Source organism: Taeniopygia guttata, chromosome 5 (genome assembly GCF_048771995.1).
Source record: "Taeniopygia guttata chromosome 5, bTaeGut7.mat, whole genome shotgun sequence".
Classification (NCBI taxonomy): domain Eukaryota; kingdom Metazoa; phylum Chordata; class Aves; order Passeriformes; family Estrildidae; genus Taeniopygia; species Taeniopygia guttata.
The window spans coordinates 33,760,572-33,782,179 of NC_133030.1; the positions used below are offsets into that span (position 1 = coordinate 33,760,572).

General features: G+C 34.7%; 1 protein-coding gene across 20 annotated transcripts in view; it reads right to left on the bottom strand.

Annotated features, from left to right (window-relative positions):
- The window catches only part of RYR3 (ryanodine receptor 3), a 195,754-nt gene that overhangs the window by 32,393 nt on the left and 141,753 nt on the right, over positions 1-21,608 (bottom strand). For 7 of the 20 annotated variants that reach the window (XM_072930138.1, XM_072930137.1, XM_072930136.1 and 4 more), the window contains 12 exons: positions 18,904-19,034; positions 15,902-16,222; positions 14,310-14,550; positions 13,900-13,987; positions 13,704-13,796; positions 10,943-10,966; positions 9,113-9,127; positions 5,964-6,134; positions 5,454-5,513; positions 4,223-4,354; positions 3,280-3,392; positions 375-474 (listed from right to left, as the gene is read on the bottom strand). In XM_072930138.1, the coding sequence (XP_072786239.1) occupies positions 375-474; positions 3,280-3,392; positions 4,223-4,354; positions 5,454-5,513; positions 5,964-6,134; positions 9,113-9,127; positions 10,943-10,966; positions 13,704-13,796; positions 13,900-13,987; positions 14,310-14,550; positions 15,902-16,222; positions 18,904-19,034 (1,489 nt within the window). The remainder of the gene's footprint in view (positions 1-374; positions 475-3,279; positions 3,393-4,222; positions 4,355-5,453; positions 5,514-5,963; positions 6,135-9,112; positions 9,128-10,942; positions 10,967-13,703; positions 13,797-13,899; positions 13,988-14,309; positions 14,551-15,901; positions 16,223-18,903; positions 19,035-21,608) is intronic. The other 13 variants (XM_030274527.4, XM_030274529.4, XM_030274528.4 and 10 more) reach the window with 5 other exon arrangements.

Sequence of the window (21,608 nt, forward strand, 5' to 3'; positions counted from 1 at the left end):
TCTTCACGTTATTTGGGGAGAAAATTTTTTCTGAGCTGCACTACATGAGGTTAGAAAGGCTGTCCAATGCAGCACTTTCATTTACTTTTATCAGTTGCCACCAAAAAAAGCTACAAAAATGCACTGCATATACACCAATAAATATATTTTAAATACACTATGCACACAAATCAGTATTTTGTAGTGGAATAGCTGTTAACACTTTAGGCTCACTTGCTGGCACTAATGCTGTTTTATTATCAAATTTCAAAAACTGACCAATCAGAATCCCCTCTGAAAATTGTACAAATTCATGTTTTTATGATAATATCAAATCATGGCTGGGAAGGAAGAAGTGGGCGCATAAGCAAGAGGCTCTCCACAAGTTACATTACCGTTAACTTGAGTATAAGCCTGTCATACTGAGTTTTTTCATGTACTTTTTCCAGCCAAACACGTTGAAAGGTGCTCAGGAAGAAATTGCTAATTTTGTGTCTGAAGAAAAGCATATAGGTTTTCATTGAAGAAAGGCACAAGTTAAATTCAATAACGTAGTCAGAAAGAATGTATCGTAAACTGTGCTTGAAAAATTGCCATGTACAATTTTGCTGTATCTATGTGCATATACAGATGACAGACAATAAGACAAAAGTTTTTTCAAATTAATTTCCTTAAAACATCAAACATAGACACATTCCAGAGAAAACGTCACATAGGATAATTTTTCAAAGCCATGTGCATTCAATAAACACAGAACATGAAGAATTAGTACTTCCTAACTTGACTGATGTTTAATTCTTTCAAAAATACAATTCTAAAAAAAATATACCTATTTGTTTTGTATCTACAGGGACTTTTCATTAAAAGGAGTTCTTGGAACATTTGTGGTAGAAGTTAAAGTAATTTTTTGGTGATTTAACAAACATCTCTGTTCATATCAACAGAGATGTCCGTTCCTGAAATATCTTACTGAAATTCCTAAAAACTGATAGACATCAGAGTGAGTTTTGCAGAAAATCATCTTAAACTCTGAGATTAAAACTAAACTATGCTGAAAGCCACCTCCATATCTGGAAAATTTTCAAAAGAGTAATCTTATTATTTGCTGAAGATTTATCTTTTCTAGGATAAATGAAAGGTTAATACCATAATATTTGTTTACTACCCTTTAAATTAATTGATTCTAGCATCAAAGTAAGAACTAACACTCCCAATACAAAGCTGCAACTAAAATGAAGAAATAGACAAGATAGCTAATTTTAAACTCTGGATCAAAGAGATTTAAATAGCTCCTAGAATAAATCATACACCACTTGAAATAATCTCCCTAGGGTTCAGGAATGTCTGAGCAACAGTGTCAATTTAGATGATGCAGATTGTTATAATAGTGTGATAGCCTTATTTTCCTGTCAGGATCCTCTCATTTAGCTAGGGAAAAAAAAGTGTCTATAAGCTTTTGAACTTTAAAACTTTGGTTTGAACCTGTCAATTGAGCAATATACCTAGAAGTTTGCTCAGGGCAGCAGGGTTGGAATAGACAACCTTTAAAATTCCATTCCAACCCAAACTTTTCCATAACTTTAGGATTTTAAGTTTAGAGTGTTTTCACTCTTGTCTGTTTTGAAATGCAGAGAACACAATTAATTGACAAAAATAGTTTTATGAGAGTTCATTTTTAGCAACTACAAAATGAAACATCTGGGTAGATTTGCCTCATATTCATATTCAAATCAGGAGTAAACTGCTCCACAAAACCTACCAAAAAATTTGAGAATAAAAAGCTCAAGAAAAGTTTTTAACATAAAAACATGAAAAAAAATTACAGACAATGTAAATTTTCCATTTCAATATGGTATTATTCCATATTTTATTGAAAATTAAAAAATCAAGAATTTAAAGAGTCATTACCCACTTTGCCTCTTGACAAGCATTCCGTCAACCTCAAATATAATAAATAAAAGTGGGTGCTTTGTAAGGCAAAAAGAAAGGATGAGCCCTTTTAACATTTGGGTGGTCATGCATTTATTCTAAATATTTTAAGAATTTACAAATGCAGAATACAGTTGTGAAGAAAAAAATTGCTCACAAAAAGGTTGTACTGAAATGGTATTTCTTCATACCACTTCCTCTTGTTTTGCCAGACATTACTCTTGCAGATGGAAGGGTTGATACTGGTTGGTTTGTTATGTTGTACTTAATCCTCTGCATTTTTGGGTTCTTTAAAGATCACCTGGTGGTAGCATAATGACTTGGAGAAGTTACTATAGTCTAGAACTTCTCATTTTTGTAAAGGAAGGTTGTGAAGATTGTGTGCTTTTTGTGGTATAAACTGTTTTTTTATTTGTCTTGTACAAAACTAATATTTTTCCAGAGTGTTAGTGGCACAGCTACAGACCTTTAGCTAAAGACCTGTACACCAAGTAAGGAAATTTGCTTTAATAAACACATTTAAGAATCCAACACAACCCTTCAGTTAAATACTTTGCCAGAAATCTTTGAATAATAATAAACAAAAAAAGTGAAAAATTGCAGAAAGAGAGAAGCAAACCTAATTAAACATATGGTTAACCTCTATCTGAATAAAACTCAGATTTTTTGAGAAGAAACAGAGTAAAGGAAGTTACTCCAGTGCCATATGATCTCATTATTCTGCTTAAAGCAGTAGATGGATCCAGGTACAGGATGCATTTTATTTTGGACTTTGTGGTATCTACATTCAACTGGAATAAGAAGCAGAGCAACACAGAAGTCTAAAAATATCATTCTGCAGTGCTTTCTGCACTGCTCTGCCCCAATAGTTGCTTTAATTCATGTGACATTCTAATGTAGTAGCTTAAGATTGGCCCAGACAAGCTACAGAGCATGAAGTGTTCATGCAAGAGTAGAGGAAGAGCCATACAAAATCATTAAAAAAAAAAAAAAAAAAAGTCACAAACAAAACCAAAAAAAAAAAAAAACCCACAGGAGAATAAACAGCAAACAGAACAACAAATCAGACAAAAAAAATGGACAGAGACAGCAACATCTTAATGATTTTCACAGATAAATTGAGGAACTATACAGAATAACTGAAAAAAATGAAGCATGTAATTCTTATGGTGTTTTCCCACTCAGGTGATTTGCCAAGAGATGTCTATTTTGCTACTGTCAAGAATTAGCTGATGACTAGTCAATTCTTGTCTCTTAAAATTACATACATCTAACAATCAGCAAACACATAGGTAAACACACAAGCAGTATTTGCACTCAGTAAACAATGCAAACAAATGTTATGAAGAAATAAACCTTTCAGCCACTTACCTTGGCAGGTTGTATAATGGTGCCATTCTGAAACATGCAACAACAGCCCTTTTGCGTTGTTTTGACAGGAGTTTGTGCCAAACAGCTTTTTTTGATCTCAGTGGTTGTTCAACCTATGGGAAAATATCTTCTAGTATATGCAACAGAAACTTTTCAACTTCCATAAAAAAGTTTTTCTACAGCTAGTGGTTACCTAGTTAGTAAAGTAGGAAATGTTACCAATGCTCTGCATCATCTGAAAAACATGTTCTTTTGGGGCTTTATGTTTTTTTATTAATAAGGGAAAATACTAGGGATCTTCTATATAGAAATCTCTCCATTTATTCAGACAAGAATATTCAAGATGCTAGAAAACCTCATGTGTGTGACTACTTGGTAAATTTCAAAAATTGTTATTTTGTATGTTTCTAACAATGCATATTCACTTGTTCATGTATTTCTGTGCTATATCATTTGTGAATGGAACGGATTAACTTTATGTAGGAAGAGCACAAATGCCTTTATTTAAATTGCATAAATTGGATAAACAGGCAAGCAACTCAAAAGTTGCTACAGCATCCTATGAGGGAGAAATAAGAGACAGGCTAAACTCAGTATATTAAAAATAAGTGCACAAGCAAACACCTCTTCCTAAAATCATATGGTTTTCAGCTACAGCATGGAGATAATTTGCATGCTATACTTCATATGGCTGTTCATGCAGTTTTGCAGAAATATATCCTGAGATTTCCCAGGAGCTAAATGGAGGCACTTCAACAGATTACATAGATAACTTTCATATATACACATCTGTATGGGCATGGGTACTTGCATGCACGCATGTACAAAACCCTAAGCTTTATCTGGACACTTTAATGGTGACAGTCATTATACCTGAAATAATCTCTGCAAGGAAAAATCTGTTTTTCAAAAATAAACACAGTATAGACGTTTGGCTTTTTACCTGCTCCAGATGATACAGGGCAGCTGATATCCTCTGCACACGTTCCACATTTTTCTCAGGGTCAGTAGGTCCATCACTCTTTAAAATGTCTTTGTACAGATTTAGCTGCCATTTCACAGCTGGATCATCAGACTGAAACCCAATATATTTCATTTGTAAGCTGCTGAATGAAGGCACTGAATTTGACCAACACCAGTTCTCTTTCCATAGTATAATAAAGAAGCTTATAAATACTCCCAATTTCAGTCCCCTTTCAGACCAAATTAGTATCTGCAAGCTGCTCAAAAAATGGCATTGATTCTATATAATTGGGCAATTGAACTCAATTCCTAAGCAAGGTTCTGTATTTTTATTTCATGAAACCAAATAAAGAACCTTGTAATTTATTTATTCCTCTTAACTCCATTAAAATTAAGGAAGCAGATTTACTATTAGGATTGAGTTTAATTTGCAGACCCTTTGTACTGAGAATGTAAAGCTCTTTTTTGGAGTCTGGAAAAGACAGCTGGAATTTCAGTAGGTGAAAAGTTATAGCCAAAGCTTTTGGGATTTTTTTTTTCCCTTGCAAGACAGAAATAGGAAAACCACATTAAATTACTTTCTGTGTTCATTTTAATCTATGCAAGCACAAATTTATAGCAAACACACAATCAACTTCCATGACAGATAAGTAAGTTACTTTTACTGTGTTCAAACACAGTAGGCAATTATATTTAATTTACAGATTGATGAGGACTCCATATTGGTATTACCTTTGACAGTGTGCGAATTGTAGGAATAGAAATGTACTTGCAAAACTCACAAGTGCTAAGATGACACAACATTTTTGTGTTTTGTTATAGCCCTTTAAAATGTATATATTTTTAGAAACCTAATTTAATCATTAGTGAAAGCTAGAGTCAAAAAGAAATGCTGAAGTAGTAGAGTTTCAATTTTATTTTCTTCTTGGATCAAGCTGATTCTAAATAATTAGAGCTTTAAGACTACCAGTATCTCAATTCTTCACACTTGTCCCATTCTACAGATCTTCCAGAAACTTGACTATACCAAACAAAGCTACGAATCCAGCATTTATTGCAATGAAATTTCAGGAAGAATAATTTTAAAATTGAAACCTATCTAATAGCTTTTTAAATTATCTTTTTTAATGTATGACAATAAAAAAACTGTTGCACCTTCTGTGTTGTAGAATTGCACATCAGCATCTATGAGACAGATTTTTTTATATTACCTTTTCCTGCAAGTGTAAGTTGTTGCGTAGGTGTTCTTTGACTTCCTCATCTGTGTCCCTCTGTAAAACGGTAGAAGAATTTTTCAATTCAGATTATGATTCATTTCACAAGAACTTTTACAACATAGATCAGCTTATATTTCAGTATTGAAATTTAACCTCTTTTGCTTTCAGAGAATGTAAGATACCAGAAGAGACAAAGGCTTTCTTTAGCCATAAAACAAGGGTTAAACTTTGAAGGAAATTAAAGCTAATTGTAGTTCAGTATTTGGTGCAAAAGAACATCAATATATAAAACTGCACATGGTATACAACTGGAAAATAACAGGGAAAGTATGCACCTCTATATACACATTGTTTTTAAAAAAGCACAATAATTAGCAGCTATACTTGCTTACACTACATACAGATATTCAATAATATTGACTGCTTATATTTCTATGCTTCAAAATTAATTTTAGAAAGTTCTTCTTATTTGTGCATTAAAAACTATTAAAAGCACACACTTACATGGCTGTATCTAGTCTTAGCCAAGGAGATGAGCTCTTGGTCTCCAGGAGTGCACATATTCAAACCAATAGGAAGCATCTTTTTAAGTGCAGCCACAATCAAGGATGTTTGTATGGAGTACAAATCCCCTCTACGTTTTGATTTCTTCCTCTCTTGATCTTGTCCTCCAGACTATAAGTTAAAAAAAAAATTAAAAAGGGGGAAAAGAAAAGAAAAAAAGAAAAATTACTATAATTTTCTGATCACACGCTTCTCCAACATGCTCTTCCCCTGTGGTCCAAGGAAACTATGTTCCTGATGTAGTACAAATAATTCAAAATGCTACACTAGAGGAAGGCTTGGTCAGGAAATTTAAAGGAATACTTTTGGTGTGCACCAGTGCAGAAAATGCAGTAACAGAAATGTTGTAATAGGAGTCACACACTTTTGTGTGCATTCTTATATATGATTTTGACAATACTTTCTGGATCTTACCTTTTAAATCAGAAACAACCCTAAAATTAAAAGCTGAAGCATTCTCAGGGGACACTATTATTTGTCCAATGTTACAGAGACAAATTCAGGATGTTTACATTTTTGTAAGAGATTTATAAAAAAAATAGTTATCCAGGGTCTGAATGAATGAATATTGCCTGACTTGTCTCATCTGAAAACCAGTCTTATTTAAAAGGCTATGATTCAATGCAAAAAAGTGCCAATGAATTAGTGCCTCTGGGAAAGTGCTGCCCTTTGGCTTTGGATAATATTAATACGTTTGGGACAAAAAGTTTTAAAATTTTGTATCTTTGGATATCATCAGTAATAGGAAAAGTAAAACAAAATAGACAGAAGTAAACAGCACAACAGAATAACATCTGACCTATCTTTTTATGACAGACATGTACAACATATTTCACATCCAACTTTTCCTTTATGAGACAGAGAACCAAAATCTTTCAAACAGACCCATATATTTAATGAACACACAGTAAACAGCAACAACATCAAACAGCCCAGTTCTGAATTCTGTACCCAGATTAAACTCCTACTATACTCAAGGGGAGTTTTGCTTAAGATAAGATTTCAGGACTAGGCCTCCAAGTTTGTACAAAATTAGAAATGCTTTCATTTAACCCTGCACATACTTTTCCTTCTATCAATAAGGATTTACAAACTACTATTCTTATAATATATTGTGTAGTTCCACATAAGGATACAGCGGAATCCATTGCAATTTATTATTTCCCAATTAATGCCTCACTATTATCACAGTAATTGCTGGAAGAAAAAAGGCAGCCATATGTATTCTATTTGGTGATAAAATTTGCCAAATTCTGTCTTCTAGATGGGGAATCTCTATGTACATAGCTGGTGTAAAGTATTTTGCAAGTGGGGAACACGCAATGGATGTGGCTTCCTTTCTTAAGGAACTAACAATTGCAAGAGAGTACTTTGCCTCAAAGCTTTGCTTTTCAAAGTGCCTTAGAAACAGTGATGCAATGGCTTTAATAATGACATTATTTGTACTCTACGTTGACAGCAGACAAACAAATCCCACAGTGTATCACTGTACTCCAGTGGCGTCACTATGCAGCTTAAATAAGGAATGACAAAATATGTAATAGATATATTTTTTAAAAAGAAAAAGAAAGGAATGGGAGAGATACTGGTTTCTGCATCTTTTACACCAGTGGACATTTTGCATATCCAATTTTCATTATGTTCATGAGATAAATAAGATTGTGAACCTTAAAACTGGAGAATTTTCAAAATATGGAAAGAAGATCCAGTCTGCCTTTGCCATAAATACTGCTGTCTGTGAATTCACTTCTCCAGCTGCTAAATGTGTAAGTAGAGTCACAGACTGAAATCTAAATGACAATGGAATTTTGTCTCTTTCAGTTCTAATATGTGCCTATGCACACACAATACCTGCATTACATATGTAAAGAGCATTAAATCAGATATATTTTGCCTAAATAATTAACTGTGCTAAAAGCACCTAAACAGGAGGCATGATACAATTTGGTTGCCTAAAAGCATGTAATAGTCTTACTTCTCTAAAAATTTAAACAGTCAAATGGATATTTCTGAAAAAATCTGTATACCACAAACCAATTACAGATTATTTAGTAGATTAATAATAACTAAATACACAATGTAAAGGAAGAAATAGTTCATTTACACTTAAAAATCAGCTAAAACTGGTTAAGATTATAGAAATAATAGTTTTTGTATTTCCATCCCTCTTTGAGCTTTGGCTCTTTGAGATTACTATGAGGGCAGTCATTAAATCCTACTCAGTATACCTGAAGAAGTTTGACAGTAACAAAGCATGAAATCAGGTTATTAGCTTAACAGAGTTTCTCCCTTTTTTACTCATGTCTCCAGTTCTTCACAGCATCATGTGTGCTTCTCAGCACATAGGGTAAAGGGAAAGATGAAAGGATTTATGCTCCATTTTGCTGCTTATTCTACTTCACCCATGAAGAATACACCATAGGTCAGAAAGTACTCATCTATTTTAGAAATTTATATTTAGAAAAAGAATATGAATGAAGCAAAGTGACCTATAGTTCACTGGAGGAAAAGAAATCTTCAAATACTTTAAGTACATAAAAAAAATAAGGGTTATTCTAAAGCTTTTCAAACCTCACACCTTTAGTAAAGACCATTTTACTTTTGGAAAAAGGTAAGATTTGAACTGTATATCTTATTTAAACTTACTGCATTTAATAAAATCTTCTATTCACGTACAGATGAGGTAGAGGTTATAGCACATTTTTCACAAATATTGTTATTGAATATCATAAGGCAAATACACCTTTCTAATGACTCTACTTAGACATTTCTTTTACAATGTCTACTTCACTATTTTAGCAAAAAAAAAAAAATAGAATGCAGAAGTACAGCAGAGGCAGAATGTACATCTAAAATAGTTTAAAAAAGGTAGCTTTAGACAGTTTCACATTAAGTAATATTTAGGAGTGCCAAAGGGAATTTCATCTGCTCTGGTCAAAGACTGCCACTTTAGCTGGGACAAAATTTATAGTAGGTAGAACCTGGTGCTTCACTTTGTGACGCCACTGCTATGATCAATGGAAAGAGTGCTTGGAGCCTGATCATCTCTAAATCTAAAACAAAGACACATCATGCACTTTGACCTGTACCTTTACGTGCATGGCCTGTATGAAAGAAAAATAAAGGGAAAAAAAAAGCATAAGTAAAAGAGATGAAAGGATGATAATTTTACAAGTTACTTATAAACTTACTCAGATTTATGAGGACAGCAAAAATATATTAAGCTCATAGCTAAAATAATAGACTCTAAATACATAACCAAATGAGATCTTAGTGAAATTAGCTTAATCTTTATTGAATGATTGAACTTCTGAATTTCTGTTGCTCTTTTAACACACACTTTGATTTGTTGCTTGCACATATAAGGACATCCAGTAAGTTAACCTATCAACACACAGATTACTGCATCTTTTCCCAATTTTGCTAAAAGAAGAAAGGGAAAGGTGTCTGGAACTCTGGATAATCCAGTAATGAAAAATATTCATATTTTTAAAAAAAACCCCACTTTTTCTACCCCTTTCCCTCCTAAATATATTTGAGAAAAAACCTTGATTAGAAATCAAACCATCACTGGCAAGTCTAGCACTAAATTTACAGATCTATTTTCCCATTGCATAGCTAATTACTCTTTTGAAGACAGCCTGAGAGAAAACTTTAGCTTGCATCTCTCAGCAGTACCCATTTTGAGAATATTATAAACTCAGCTGTAACTCTCATACATACAGAGAAATTTCCCCATTTATTATATTAATACCATAAATACACTCAAATAAATATGTATTCCACAGCCAACATTATATCATAACTGTGTCAGGAAATCTTAAGAAAATAACAACAAAACCATAAATAAACTATTACTGAAAAGAATCCTCAACCAGGCAAGGGAAAATACTATAGAAAGCTGTTGGTTAAAAACAAGCAGAGAAAAAAATCACACACAAGCCCTCACTTCTGTCATTCTGCCATAAAAGTAACTTTGTTTTCTTGTGATACATGAATAAGTTTCAAAATGATGTCAGTCTTTTTATAACCTACTCGATTTATATCACATAGTAAGAAAAGCAGGTACAAGTAAAGAAAAGCAAAGGACTAATATTCAAATAATCTTAGCATCTTATAATATTTAATACCTTATATAAGTAGCAAACTTTAATTTAAGATTTCAGTGCTGTGAAATATGTAGATGCTGCATAGACATGGCTCAGCAGGCATATACAGGTATATGTATACACTAAAGGTAAGGAAATGTTGATTATATTTAATTTATTGTAGCTGATCATAAAAATAATCCACTCCTGATTTACCTCAGCATATCCAAAGAAAACATATTCTATGCAATTGAATTACTCTCAAAGAAGAGAGCTAAATTTCGTGCAGAAAATACTAAAATGAAAACTATTGTAAATCTGTAAACAACATGTACTACATGTTACAGATGGGCTCAAAAACCCATGTTGTTTCAGAATACAAACTTGCATTTTATGACTGCCTCTGACTTCTATAATAGGTCTACTCAATCTATTCTTAAGAATAGATTATAAAAATTAATGAGGGCAAGTCAAATAAAACTTCAGGAGGCTATGGAAGTGTTTAGCAATGGAGGGTATATATCCAGCCACACATTCATTTAGATTCCAGAACTGACATGGAAAAATTGCCCACATACATATTACACAATTATTATGTACATATGTATACATTCAGTCTTTTATTCCAATTAACTGAACAACACAACAGGACATCATTTCCTCTTAACCAAAAGGCTATTTTATCAAGAAACCTATGAAGGGGTCCAAAATAACAGATTAGTGGAGTTGACTGTATTTAACTTCTCCATTTCAACACCTCTATCACAAGTCTGGTATTTCAACGTGATCTAAGTTACCAGTCTCTCTCAGACTGAAAGTTCTCTAACTTACCATTCCCCTCCGAGCATTCTGCTGCTATATTTTTAGAAAAGAAAAATTAAATTCTCAGCTGTTAATACATTTATTTGAAAAACTAGCAACAAAGTTAATATAGTCTAATAAAAATACAATGGGTACTTAATGAATTTCTTGATTGTAATCAGGAATCATCTGTTACCATGGATATTAGCTATCAATAAGTAACATAAGGTTACTCCTTTCTACTCTGCTGTCTTTTTTTTTCCTTCCAAATAGCATGTAAGGAAATAGAAGCTTTTGTACAGGATATACACCTTACACTCTGAGAGCATCCCAGTATTTTTCATCATTTTTGGGAGACCACAAAATGTTCTGTCCTGGGCCCACTGTTAATAGTCAATTTTTATATTCAGTTTTTTGTGCTTGATAAATATTTGATAAGATTGCTTCCACTAGAAATAATGTGAATAAAGAGGAATAGGTGATAGAGAGGAAAAGGCTAATTATTCAGTAAACTTGCTACTTTTTGAGATAAATGTTAATATTAAAGCAAGAAATTATAATGTTCCCTAATGTAATGTCCTCTACTGATCAATGTCTAAGGATAGAAATAAATATCAAAACTGCAAGAAACCCTGGAATTCAGTTACTTAGAGAATTTCTTGTTTCTTTTAACCTATGCAATCTTAAAAAAACCCCAAAAAACAGATGTAAATCTATAATTTATTGGATGTTTGGAACACATTTTATATTATGAAATATTAGCAATTTCCTGATTAGAAATCATATATAGAAAACCAATATAACCCTTCTAAAAGAAACTTCATATATTTTATCATGGTATTTAAGTCAGCATGAAACAAATACCTAAATTATCAGCTGTTCTGCAATCATGCCTATCATTACAGTACCATATTAATAAAATATTCACTCATGAACAATATAGTATTTTCTTTCTTCCTTTATTAGCATTAATCATGCACAGTGTCCTGGAATGCCATAAGTTAACATTAATTTGCTTATAAAAAATTATATGCATACAAAAAACTCCAGAATCTCTCTGTACTGTATACCCATGGAATAAAAATGTATTTACATATGCATCTACATCTCTGTTACAAATATATTCATACAATTATTAATACATAGTATATTTGTATACTTAAATACATACAACAGGCATTTGAAAATATAATCTCAAAATAAGATTTGGGTAATAGAGATTCTTGATGCTAAATTAGTGGGATTTTATGAAAATCAGAGCAGTATGAGACCTACCTATTTCTCATTTTGCAAAGACTTGTCTTTTATTCTTGCCATGCCAGACCGACAAAAATATGACACTAACACTTCATATTAACCTGTTATCAGTACTGAAGTGGGACACAATTTAGATTAAATATACTCTTTCTAATCTATGGTGTCTAAAAGAAGAAACTACACCTATTTTTGTCTCCTCAGTCTAGTTGTAATGTATAAATGTCAAAATACACATAATAAATGTGTGTGCAATGATTGCCATATGATAAAAGTACAGAGCTACATATTATAGTCTGTTATATTGTGCAACTGCTCCTCAAATAGTCTTTATGTGCCCACTATTTATCTTGTTAATAGGCATGATACAAACATTCCAATTCTATCAAACAATTTTGATAAGCTGCATCTTAACAACAAGCAAACAAGTTAGACATTTCCTTATCTCCAAATACAGAATTCTTTATAAAGTTGGATTTGTTTTTCAGTGTCAGTCATAAACTAATGATGAGGAAGCAGATAATACAGTATTTTTGCTTGTAAAAATTCCAGTTTTGGCTTAGTCAGGTTCAAAATTTAAAAAATTCATAGGAAAAAAAAAGAAAAAAAGCTTGGGTTTTAAACGCATTTCAAAACACATTTTTAAAAGTAATTTTAAAATGTAACAGTACATTTTATCTTGTTCTCTATTGTTTGAAAATGGACTTACAGTAGCTAGGTTGCAGGCAACCAAAATATAGTGAAATACAAAACTTTGAATGCCACTTCTCTGCTACACCTTCAGAATAGGATTACTCCAAAATCATTATAAATATGAATAAAAGAAAGGGTTTCTTCACTATATTTACCAACACTAATTTGGAATTAGGCTTCATCTGGTTATAGCTGACTAAGGTAATATCCTCAGCCAAGGTAAAAGCAGCCTTTGACAATTACCTTGACAATTTCTCTATTGTACAGGTAACAAGATGTACTTTGAAGCCATCATATCAGCATCTTGTCATATTGAAAATTAGCAAAAAATAAATGAATGTGTTAATTGATAGGAGACAAGAAAAATGGTGCACATGTAGCACATTATATGTATAAATACAGAGGTATATGTAAAGACAGCTGTGTTCCATCAGAGCTGACAGAACAATACAGACTGAGTCTAAAAATATGTAATATATAGTATAAAAATGATGAGGCAATGTTTCTTCCCTTGCTTTTATAAAATAGTCCACCTTTTTCTTTCCTAAATGTACAATAACCCATACAACCATATAATACAGCCCAAATTTCTTATATGTGCAACTTTTTCAAATCAGGACTTATTTTAATCTTGTGTCTTTAAGTATTAGCAGCCATTTAGTAACTCTAAGGTACATAGACTATATTTTGCATATTAGTTGTCACATCTGTCATCAAGAAGCATATCTTTTTTTGTTTTCTAACAGCAGAGCAGCTGCAATCTGAGTAGATTTTCAGAGCCTTCTTTCAACATATTAAATATATGGTGTAGATTTACCTGATCCGCAATTGTTTATTAACTTACTTTAGACATCTTGCTCTTGGTGTCTCCTGTTAAAAATGCCAAATTATTGATTTCATTCTGAATCACAAAATTTTGTTCTTCTCTTTTAAAATTCTAAAGAAAAAATAAATCATCAGAGGTTTAACTCATATGCATATACAACAGTTATATTTAAAAATAGAATGAAATTAAAGGAAAAGAGCACATTTTATCTTACATGTGATTTACACCACAGGATAAAAACTTCAGCCACCATTCGAAAGAGTTCATCAGAATCCGCATCTGGTTTCTTTAGCCAATTAGCTCTAATTAAAAAAATAAGAGACATTTAAAAGAAGATACTTAAAAGAAGACAGGTTAACATAATGATCCCTATTTAATAGAACAGGTACCATTTTTCTACTTAATATCGGAATTTGCATCTGAGCCAAGCATGTGAATTCAAGGTACAGCATTCTTTAAGAATCTTAAATTATTCAGGATTAAGCTTTAAGAATCTTAAAACATGCAGGATCAGATTCTCACCCTAAGATTAAGTGAACTGAACTGTGTTCCTCCTGATTGTCTTATTATATATTCCAATATATTTAAGTAACAACTATGAGTTTCATTATTAGATTTTTTTACCTGTTGTTGTCTACATAACGTATCAACATTGGATAGAAGGCGTAAAGGTCTCTACAAAGTACAGCAAACTCATCAAGAATGAGTAGCTCAGCTTCCTGGGTGTCATTTTTATTGTCTGCTTTCAGTTGCTCTTCTTCCATCACTATCTTCATAGCTTTTTTCTTCAATTTATCCAGTGTTGGAATAAAGTGAGATCTCAGAAGATCAGGTCTGGCTTTGCTGATGATAGGTTGAGCATAAACTGTACATGAAAATATAGATAATTCTATTATTTATGCATAACTGTTTTTTTTCATTATATTAACATGAATGCTGAAGTTGTAGAAACAGTAAAGGTTATGGGACTTCATAAATTTCTGCAACATAAAATTTTTGATAAAGCTATGAATGTAGCTTTATAAAAACTGTGTATTGAGAGATTAAAAGACTGTGGATTTGGATTATTAGTATTTTGGTTTTATATAAATTAAACTATCATGGTTTTGGCAAGTTCCATATCTCTAAGAACCTTAGCAAAATAAGGATTGAGATACAAAGTCCTCAGAAAAATATTTTTTGTTTTGTTTGGGGGTTTTTGAGTCTGGGATGGCTTTTTTGTATCTAATGTCAGAAAACCACCAGAAGATAGTGTTCTGGAAGAATTCCTTTACTTCTCTGCTACTTCTCTGCCTTAGGCTAGTTAAAATGCAGAGAATGAGGGAGTAATTTAAGGTCAGAGATCAACTTTGTACAAGTACTAGTAATAAAGTGCAAACTACCCAAAAACCCTTACAAGTACAACATGAGTACGTTATCATCTTATGTAGATGAACAATCAGCACAAAACTGCAGGAAACACTCTCTACAATTAAGCAGCAAACTTCTTACTAAATTTCAATGGAATTCTTGTTATTATTAAGACCTTCCAGCATTTAAAATACTTTCCAGCACTTAAAATACCAAAAAAACAGTACTAATGGATACTGGTTATTCAAATTTAGCAGGAAATTATCACATTTACATGGAGTTTCTTGAACTCTGTTATTGCATATTATATTCTTACACTATATAATATGAATGATAAAATTTGCATATGATAAACTTCTTTAGCAGGAGAGATACTGTATCTTATATGATATTTTGGAAAAACTTTCATCTTATTTAATAGCTCACACATTTATTCAGGCAAACCAACTAAGTTTGAGCTTGGGTTATTCCTGAGATGATTTCACCATTTACACTTTCTTTCCATTTTGTCCTGATGTTTCATGAACATAATTCATTCTACTGTAAAACTCAGGTGTCTTGAAAATCAGTGGCATTCGCTACTCCAAATTAAGCACTAAGGCTCTTATACAGTGCACAGAGAAGGAGATTTTCAAAATTTCTTATGGTGAATAGAAAGCTCTCTACTTACAGTAATGCTATAATGCATGCATATAGCTAATAATAAAATACAAATATATTTATCTTATTGTTACTTATCTTTTATTCATCTTTCTTGATGGTTTTAGTTATAATTTTTTGATTATATCACTGGGCAATAAGGTAAAGCATAGCAAAATAATTAAATATAATTAGTACAATTACTGTAAAAAAAATATTTACAGTACCTGCAATTCTTTTCATCCAAGAGGCTTCATCTATTCCCAGATTGTTGTTAATGATTTTTAGAATGTTTCCAAGAACAATGCTCAGATGCTCAGATGTTATCATTGTACAGCAAGGCCCAGCACTTTGAGGAACACTCTCAGACCCTCTTTCCCACCAGTAGGATAAATAGTTGCATAGCATGGGTAAGATCACCTCAATTACATGAGGCATTTCAGTATACCTTGCTCCAGACTCTGCTAAATCATTTATTTCCTTTATTAGTCTATCCAGCTGAGGGATCTCTGGACACATTTCTTCTACTGTATCAGGCATACCTAAAACTACAAGAATAGAAAACCAAAATATAAATTAGCAAAATGAAAAAGAACATCTGTGTTTAAACCCTAAACACAAATGGCTCTGATTTTTTTCCTTCACCATCTTGGACAGGCAGTAACACTTTGGGGTATGCATGGGTATTTCCTTTAATAAATAGTGCCTTACAGATGATGTGCATATAGCAACAACGTAAATAATAGCTGCCATTAAGCTATGGCTTTACCCTAAGGTGCCCTGCAATTGTCTGGTGAACTACATAAAAGTGCAGAAGAGAAAGCTTATTTTAATATTGGCTGTACTCTGGACATTGTATTCATAATTATTCACAATTTTTATGCTGATTTGCCAAAGATTAAATCCATCTTGGGGAAAGGAAAATAAACAATTTAAAATTATAGGTGGGGTTAAAGTGTAACTGTACTTAGTTCGTGAACTATCTGCCAACAAATATGCCAGGAAAGAACTTTAGTTATCATATGCTTGTATTAGAAAATGAAGGATGCTTATTCAGCAATTAACAACCCGTTGCAATCTAGTGACAGTCCCTCATGTGAAATTCTTCACTATTTCTGGATATGGTAATGGCTATAGTACTGTTCCTAAAAAGACCTGATAGGGAGGAAGGGCTAGCAGGATCTTTTCCAAAACTGCTTTTATATGGAAAAAACATTACGGAGCATAGGAAATCAATCTCCCTGTGTTTATTTTCATTGTTTGTTTGTTTAAAAGTACAATGATTTTGGAAGGTAGTGACTCTTTCATGGATCAGTGAGGAAAATGCTGAAATATTTTAAGTTATTAGTCCATCAAGAGTAATTTGGGAGAGAAGCAAGCAAAGAAATTCAGTGCAGAAGGACTCATGTTCCTTTCAATAGAAACAGAGAATGGGTAAAGCCCATTGTGGTGTTGTGTGTGTAGATGGGGAATGAACTGCTGGAAAGCAGCGTCATGGAAAGGAACCTAGGATCCTGTTTGGCAGCAAGTTTGTTATGAGTCAGCAGTGCCCTGGCAGCCAGGAGGGCCAAGTCTGTCCTGGGGTTCATCAGGCACAGCATCACAGCCGGGCAAGGGAGGGGACTGTCCTGCTCTACTCTGCACTGGGGCAGCCTCACCTTGAGGTGAAGCCTTACCTACTGTGTGCAGTTTTGGGCATCAGAATAGTAAAAAGACATTAAACTTTTAAAGAGTACCTAAAGCGGGGCCACAAGGATGGAGAAGGCTCTGAAGGGAAAGCATTATGAGGAGCTTGGTCTAGTCACTTGGGAAGTGGTCACAGCACCAGCCTGACAGAGCTCAAGAAGCATTTGGATACAACTCTCAGGCACACAGTGTGATTGCTGGGGAGCCCTGGGCAGGGCCAGGAGCTGGACTCAATGATTCTTGAGAGTCCCTTCCAGCTCAGGCTATTCTATGATTCTATGATCTGGTCCTGCTCAAGCAAGGATATTCCTAGAGCTCATGCCACAGGTTTGTGTCCAGACAGTTCTTGAGTGTCCCCTGTGAGGGAGACTCCACAACCTCTCTGAGCAATCTGGTCCAATGCACAGGAAACTTTTCCACACAGGAAAGTTCTTCCTCATGTTAGGTGAAATTTCCTGTGCATCAATTTCTGCCTGTTGCCTGTTTTCTTATTGCTAGGCACCACGGAGCAGAACCTGGCTCCATCCTCTTGACACCCTCCCTTTAGATATTTTGTATACATTGATGAGGTCCCCTCTCATCATCTCTTCCTGAGGTTGAACAGGCCCAGCTCCCTCAGCCTTTCCTTGTAAGAGGGATGCTCCAGTCCCCTCATCATCTTTGCTGCCCTTCACTGGATCTCCTCCAGTAGTTCCCTGTTTCTCTCGTCCTGAGGAGCCCAGAACTGGACACAGCACTCACCAGGGCTGGGCAGGCCTCGCCAGGGCTGAGCAGAGGGGCAGGATCACCTCCCTTGACCTGCTGGCCATGCTCTTCCTAATGCAGGTCACAGTGGCCTTCTTGGCCACAAGGACACACTGCTGGCTCAGGGACACTTTGTTGTCCACCTGTACCCCCAGACCTTTCTCCACACAGCTGCTTTCCAGCAGGTCAGCTCCCAGCCTGGACTGGTCTGTGGGTTATTCTTCTGCAGGTGCAGGACCCTACATTTGCCTTTGTTGAATTTCAGGTAGTTCTTCTCTGCCCATGTGTCCAACTTGTTGAGGTCCCTTTTTCATCAAGTTTTCATGGAATTACTCATATTCTGCTGGGAGTTCCCTATACCAAACTGCTTTGGATTACTGGTTAGACAACAAAACTATGGAAATTATTTTCCTGTTCACTTAAATCAGATATTATACCTCTTGCATTTTGCTACATGAACACAACTGTATTTTGCCAAAAAATTTTGTAATGTATATATGTAGACCTTCAATTAAGCTTAAAATATTACAGTATGCATGTTTAGAAAAGTATTTAAATATTATGTTCAGAAAAATATCAAAAAATACTACGAGAAAGAGAACATTGTTGGCACAGTTTCAAAAAAATACGGCAAGATGGCAAGCAATGAAACATCAGTAGCAAGGAGCTCTCTGCTGAGGCATACATTCAGGACTTTTTCATTATACAACTTCTATTATTTAGTTGCAGTGAAATGAACAGTTTGGTGGTTTTTTTTTTTTTTTGGGTTTTTTTTTTTTTTGTGAGGAACAGTACTTACTTGCTCTTTCTCTTGCGCTTTTTGTGTTGAAAACAGACAGTGGATTGTAATGGTTGAGGGAAGGTTCAAGGAATGCTACTGGAATGGCTGCCGCAAGAGATGCTAAACACTCACCAAGTGCGGGACGCTGCCTGTATATGAGAGACACTAAAAGTCATCTGAGAGGAAAAGAGCTTCACTAGGCTTTTAGTGTCTAGCATACATGATAAAAATAAGTATTAATATTTATATTTGATTTTTAAAATATTTTTTAAACATTAGGAACTACCTGACAACTTAGAAAAAAATTGATTTCTCACAAGAAAAGAACTACCAGAGATCACAGTGGTGCAAGAAAAACGATTTTAAAATCCCCATCTCCTCCAATATTCTGGTTCTGGTCAGGACAGGGTTAATTTTTGGCATGGACAGGACCCAGAGGTTATTCTATGCCACCTCATGTCATTGCCAAGGACCGGGTTCTTTAGGGGTCCAACATTGTCAGGGGTCCTGTGTGGTGGCAAGCAATTGCATGAGTTTCTTGCCTCTTTCTTGTACACCGTCATTAGGATTGTTGCTCTTACTGTTCATTGCCTTATTTTGTTGCTGTTTCCAGGAAATTGTGCTTATCTCAACCCATGATACTTACCTTTAGTGTCTTCAGTTCTTCCCTCCATCCACCACAGTGACAGAGGAGGAGGGACTGAGCAAGTGGCAAATAGTTTGGAGTGTTTCTGTGGGAAATACTTAGGGAATACTATTTTGAAACCAACACCCTTATTTGGCACTCAATGTAGGATAGGAAAGGGTGAGATGACAACAGATCTGACCAGAGTGGTAGAAAGCAAAAGTGATCTATGCATTTGTTATATTAGGTCCAGAGCCATTGGTCACAATGTTGCTTGGTCTGTTCATGTGGCTGTGGTACCTAACCCTGTATACATTCCAATACATGCAATATGTGTTCCTCATGGTGATTTTTCAGAGCAGAGACAGGGATCAGGATTGCTTTGTTGCTGCACTGTGTAATATCAGCTTATGACATGATAACAAGGACAGTGAACGCCATTTGGGATGTGTATTCAGTGTTGTTCTTCTGCCCTTACCTTGAGGACTACCTCAGGGAGTGAAGTAGATAGAACTGATAATTGTACCCAGCCTGTGGGAAGAGGAGGGTGAATATTTTGCCCAGCTTTTCACCCCTTTGTCCTCCTTCAAGCCTGTTACCACTGCTTTTGAGGACTTTGAACTTCCCTTGGATGTTAAGGAAACATCCAAGGTCTTGACCAATACTTGGTCTGCTGGGTCCTCCCACTTTGGTTGGCAGCATGGAGTTTCAAAAGAGATTTTTAGGGGACTATTTCAGAGATCTGCCCGAAGGGTGGATAGTCACAAGTGGTATGGAAGGTGGAAGAAAATGAGCTGACCTTTGAAGGATGATTCTGCTCCAATGGTTTTTAAGTTCACCCCAGAGCAACTACAGTGCTTGATAAAGTGTCAGAATATTTGAAGGAAAACTGCTATGGCAGTTTCAGGGAGGTGCAAAGTTATGCAACATTCTGGGCTCTAGCTACTATTTTTGGACACTGCTTGGTACTAGACAGCACCCTCAGGGGGAAGAGGAAAGGAATGCTTTGTGGCCACTCAAACTGCAGCTGAACCGGAGGAACAACCTGTGCCAGTAGCAGTAACCCCTACACAGAAGAAAAAATACAAGACAGACAAAATCAATTTGCTTACTGAGGGAGGAAGAGGAAATAGGGCCCTCACAAGGAGGAAGACTCAGGGTGAGAGATAATCACCTGCTCCCTATCCCTGGGTGAGCTGTGAGATGTGTGAATAGATTTCATCCACCAGTCAGGTGAGCCCCTCATGCCCTGACTGCTCCAATACCGAGATACTGTGACCCACAATATGAAATTGGATGGTAGTGAAGCCGAGCATCTGGGATCTGGGATCCCTATCCTGGGATGTGGGTATTGCAAAAGGGACTGGGGAAAGGGCAAGTGTGAGGGAAAGGTATCTTTTCAAGGATCGTCTATTAGTGCATCAAGACAAGTGAGACACCATGAAGAAAGGTATCAAGTCAGTAGAGCATTAGGGCTCAAAGTAATCAAGAGCTACAGCATTTTGCATCCAGTTCTCAACATTTATGAATCATGGAGACTTTTAGAGAATAAATGTTCACAGAAAAAGCAAAAACAACTCCAACATTCTAAAGAAGCAAAACAGTCTTTGTACAAAGGATGAAACATTTGGCAATTGAAGTCTGTCTTAACAGGGTAGCAGCAGCAATTGAATTAAGAATTAGTCCTGAGCCCCTGCAGAACTATTTTAGCCATAAAAAGAGATATTTATCTATGAAAAGTGCACTATGACTCATTCTGCAATGAAAGATTAAACTTCTTAATGTCCCTGCCAAAATTCACTAGGAGAAAAATGTGCAATTTGATCCTGAAACTGAACATTGCTTAATTTGAATAACTGTTCAAGTCAGCTCAATCACTCACTTCAAAGTTTTCTGAATTATTGAGCATTGTGTTTGAAATCCTACTTCCCACCTAGACACTGATGTCTGCCTAAAATTGTAATTTAGGATTCTCAGAATAGTGAAAAACAAACTAAATGAAATCCACAGTTGAGAACCTCTCACACAGCCTTAGGAGAATAATTAGTTTCCTTGGATGTATCCAATCTGATCACTTTTCCATTCTAAGAAGACAATT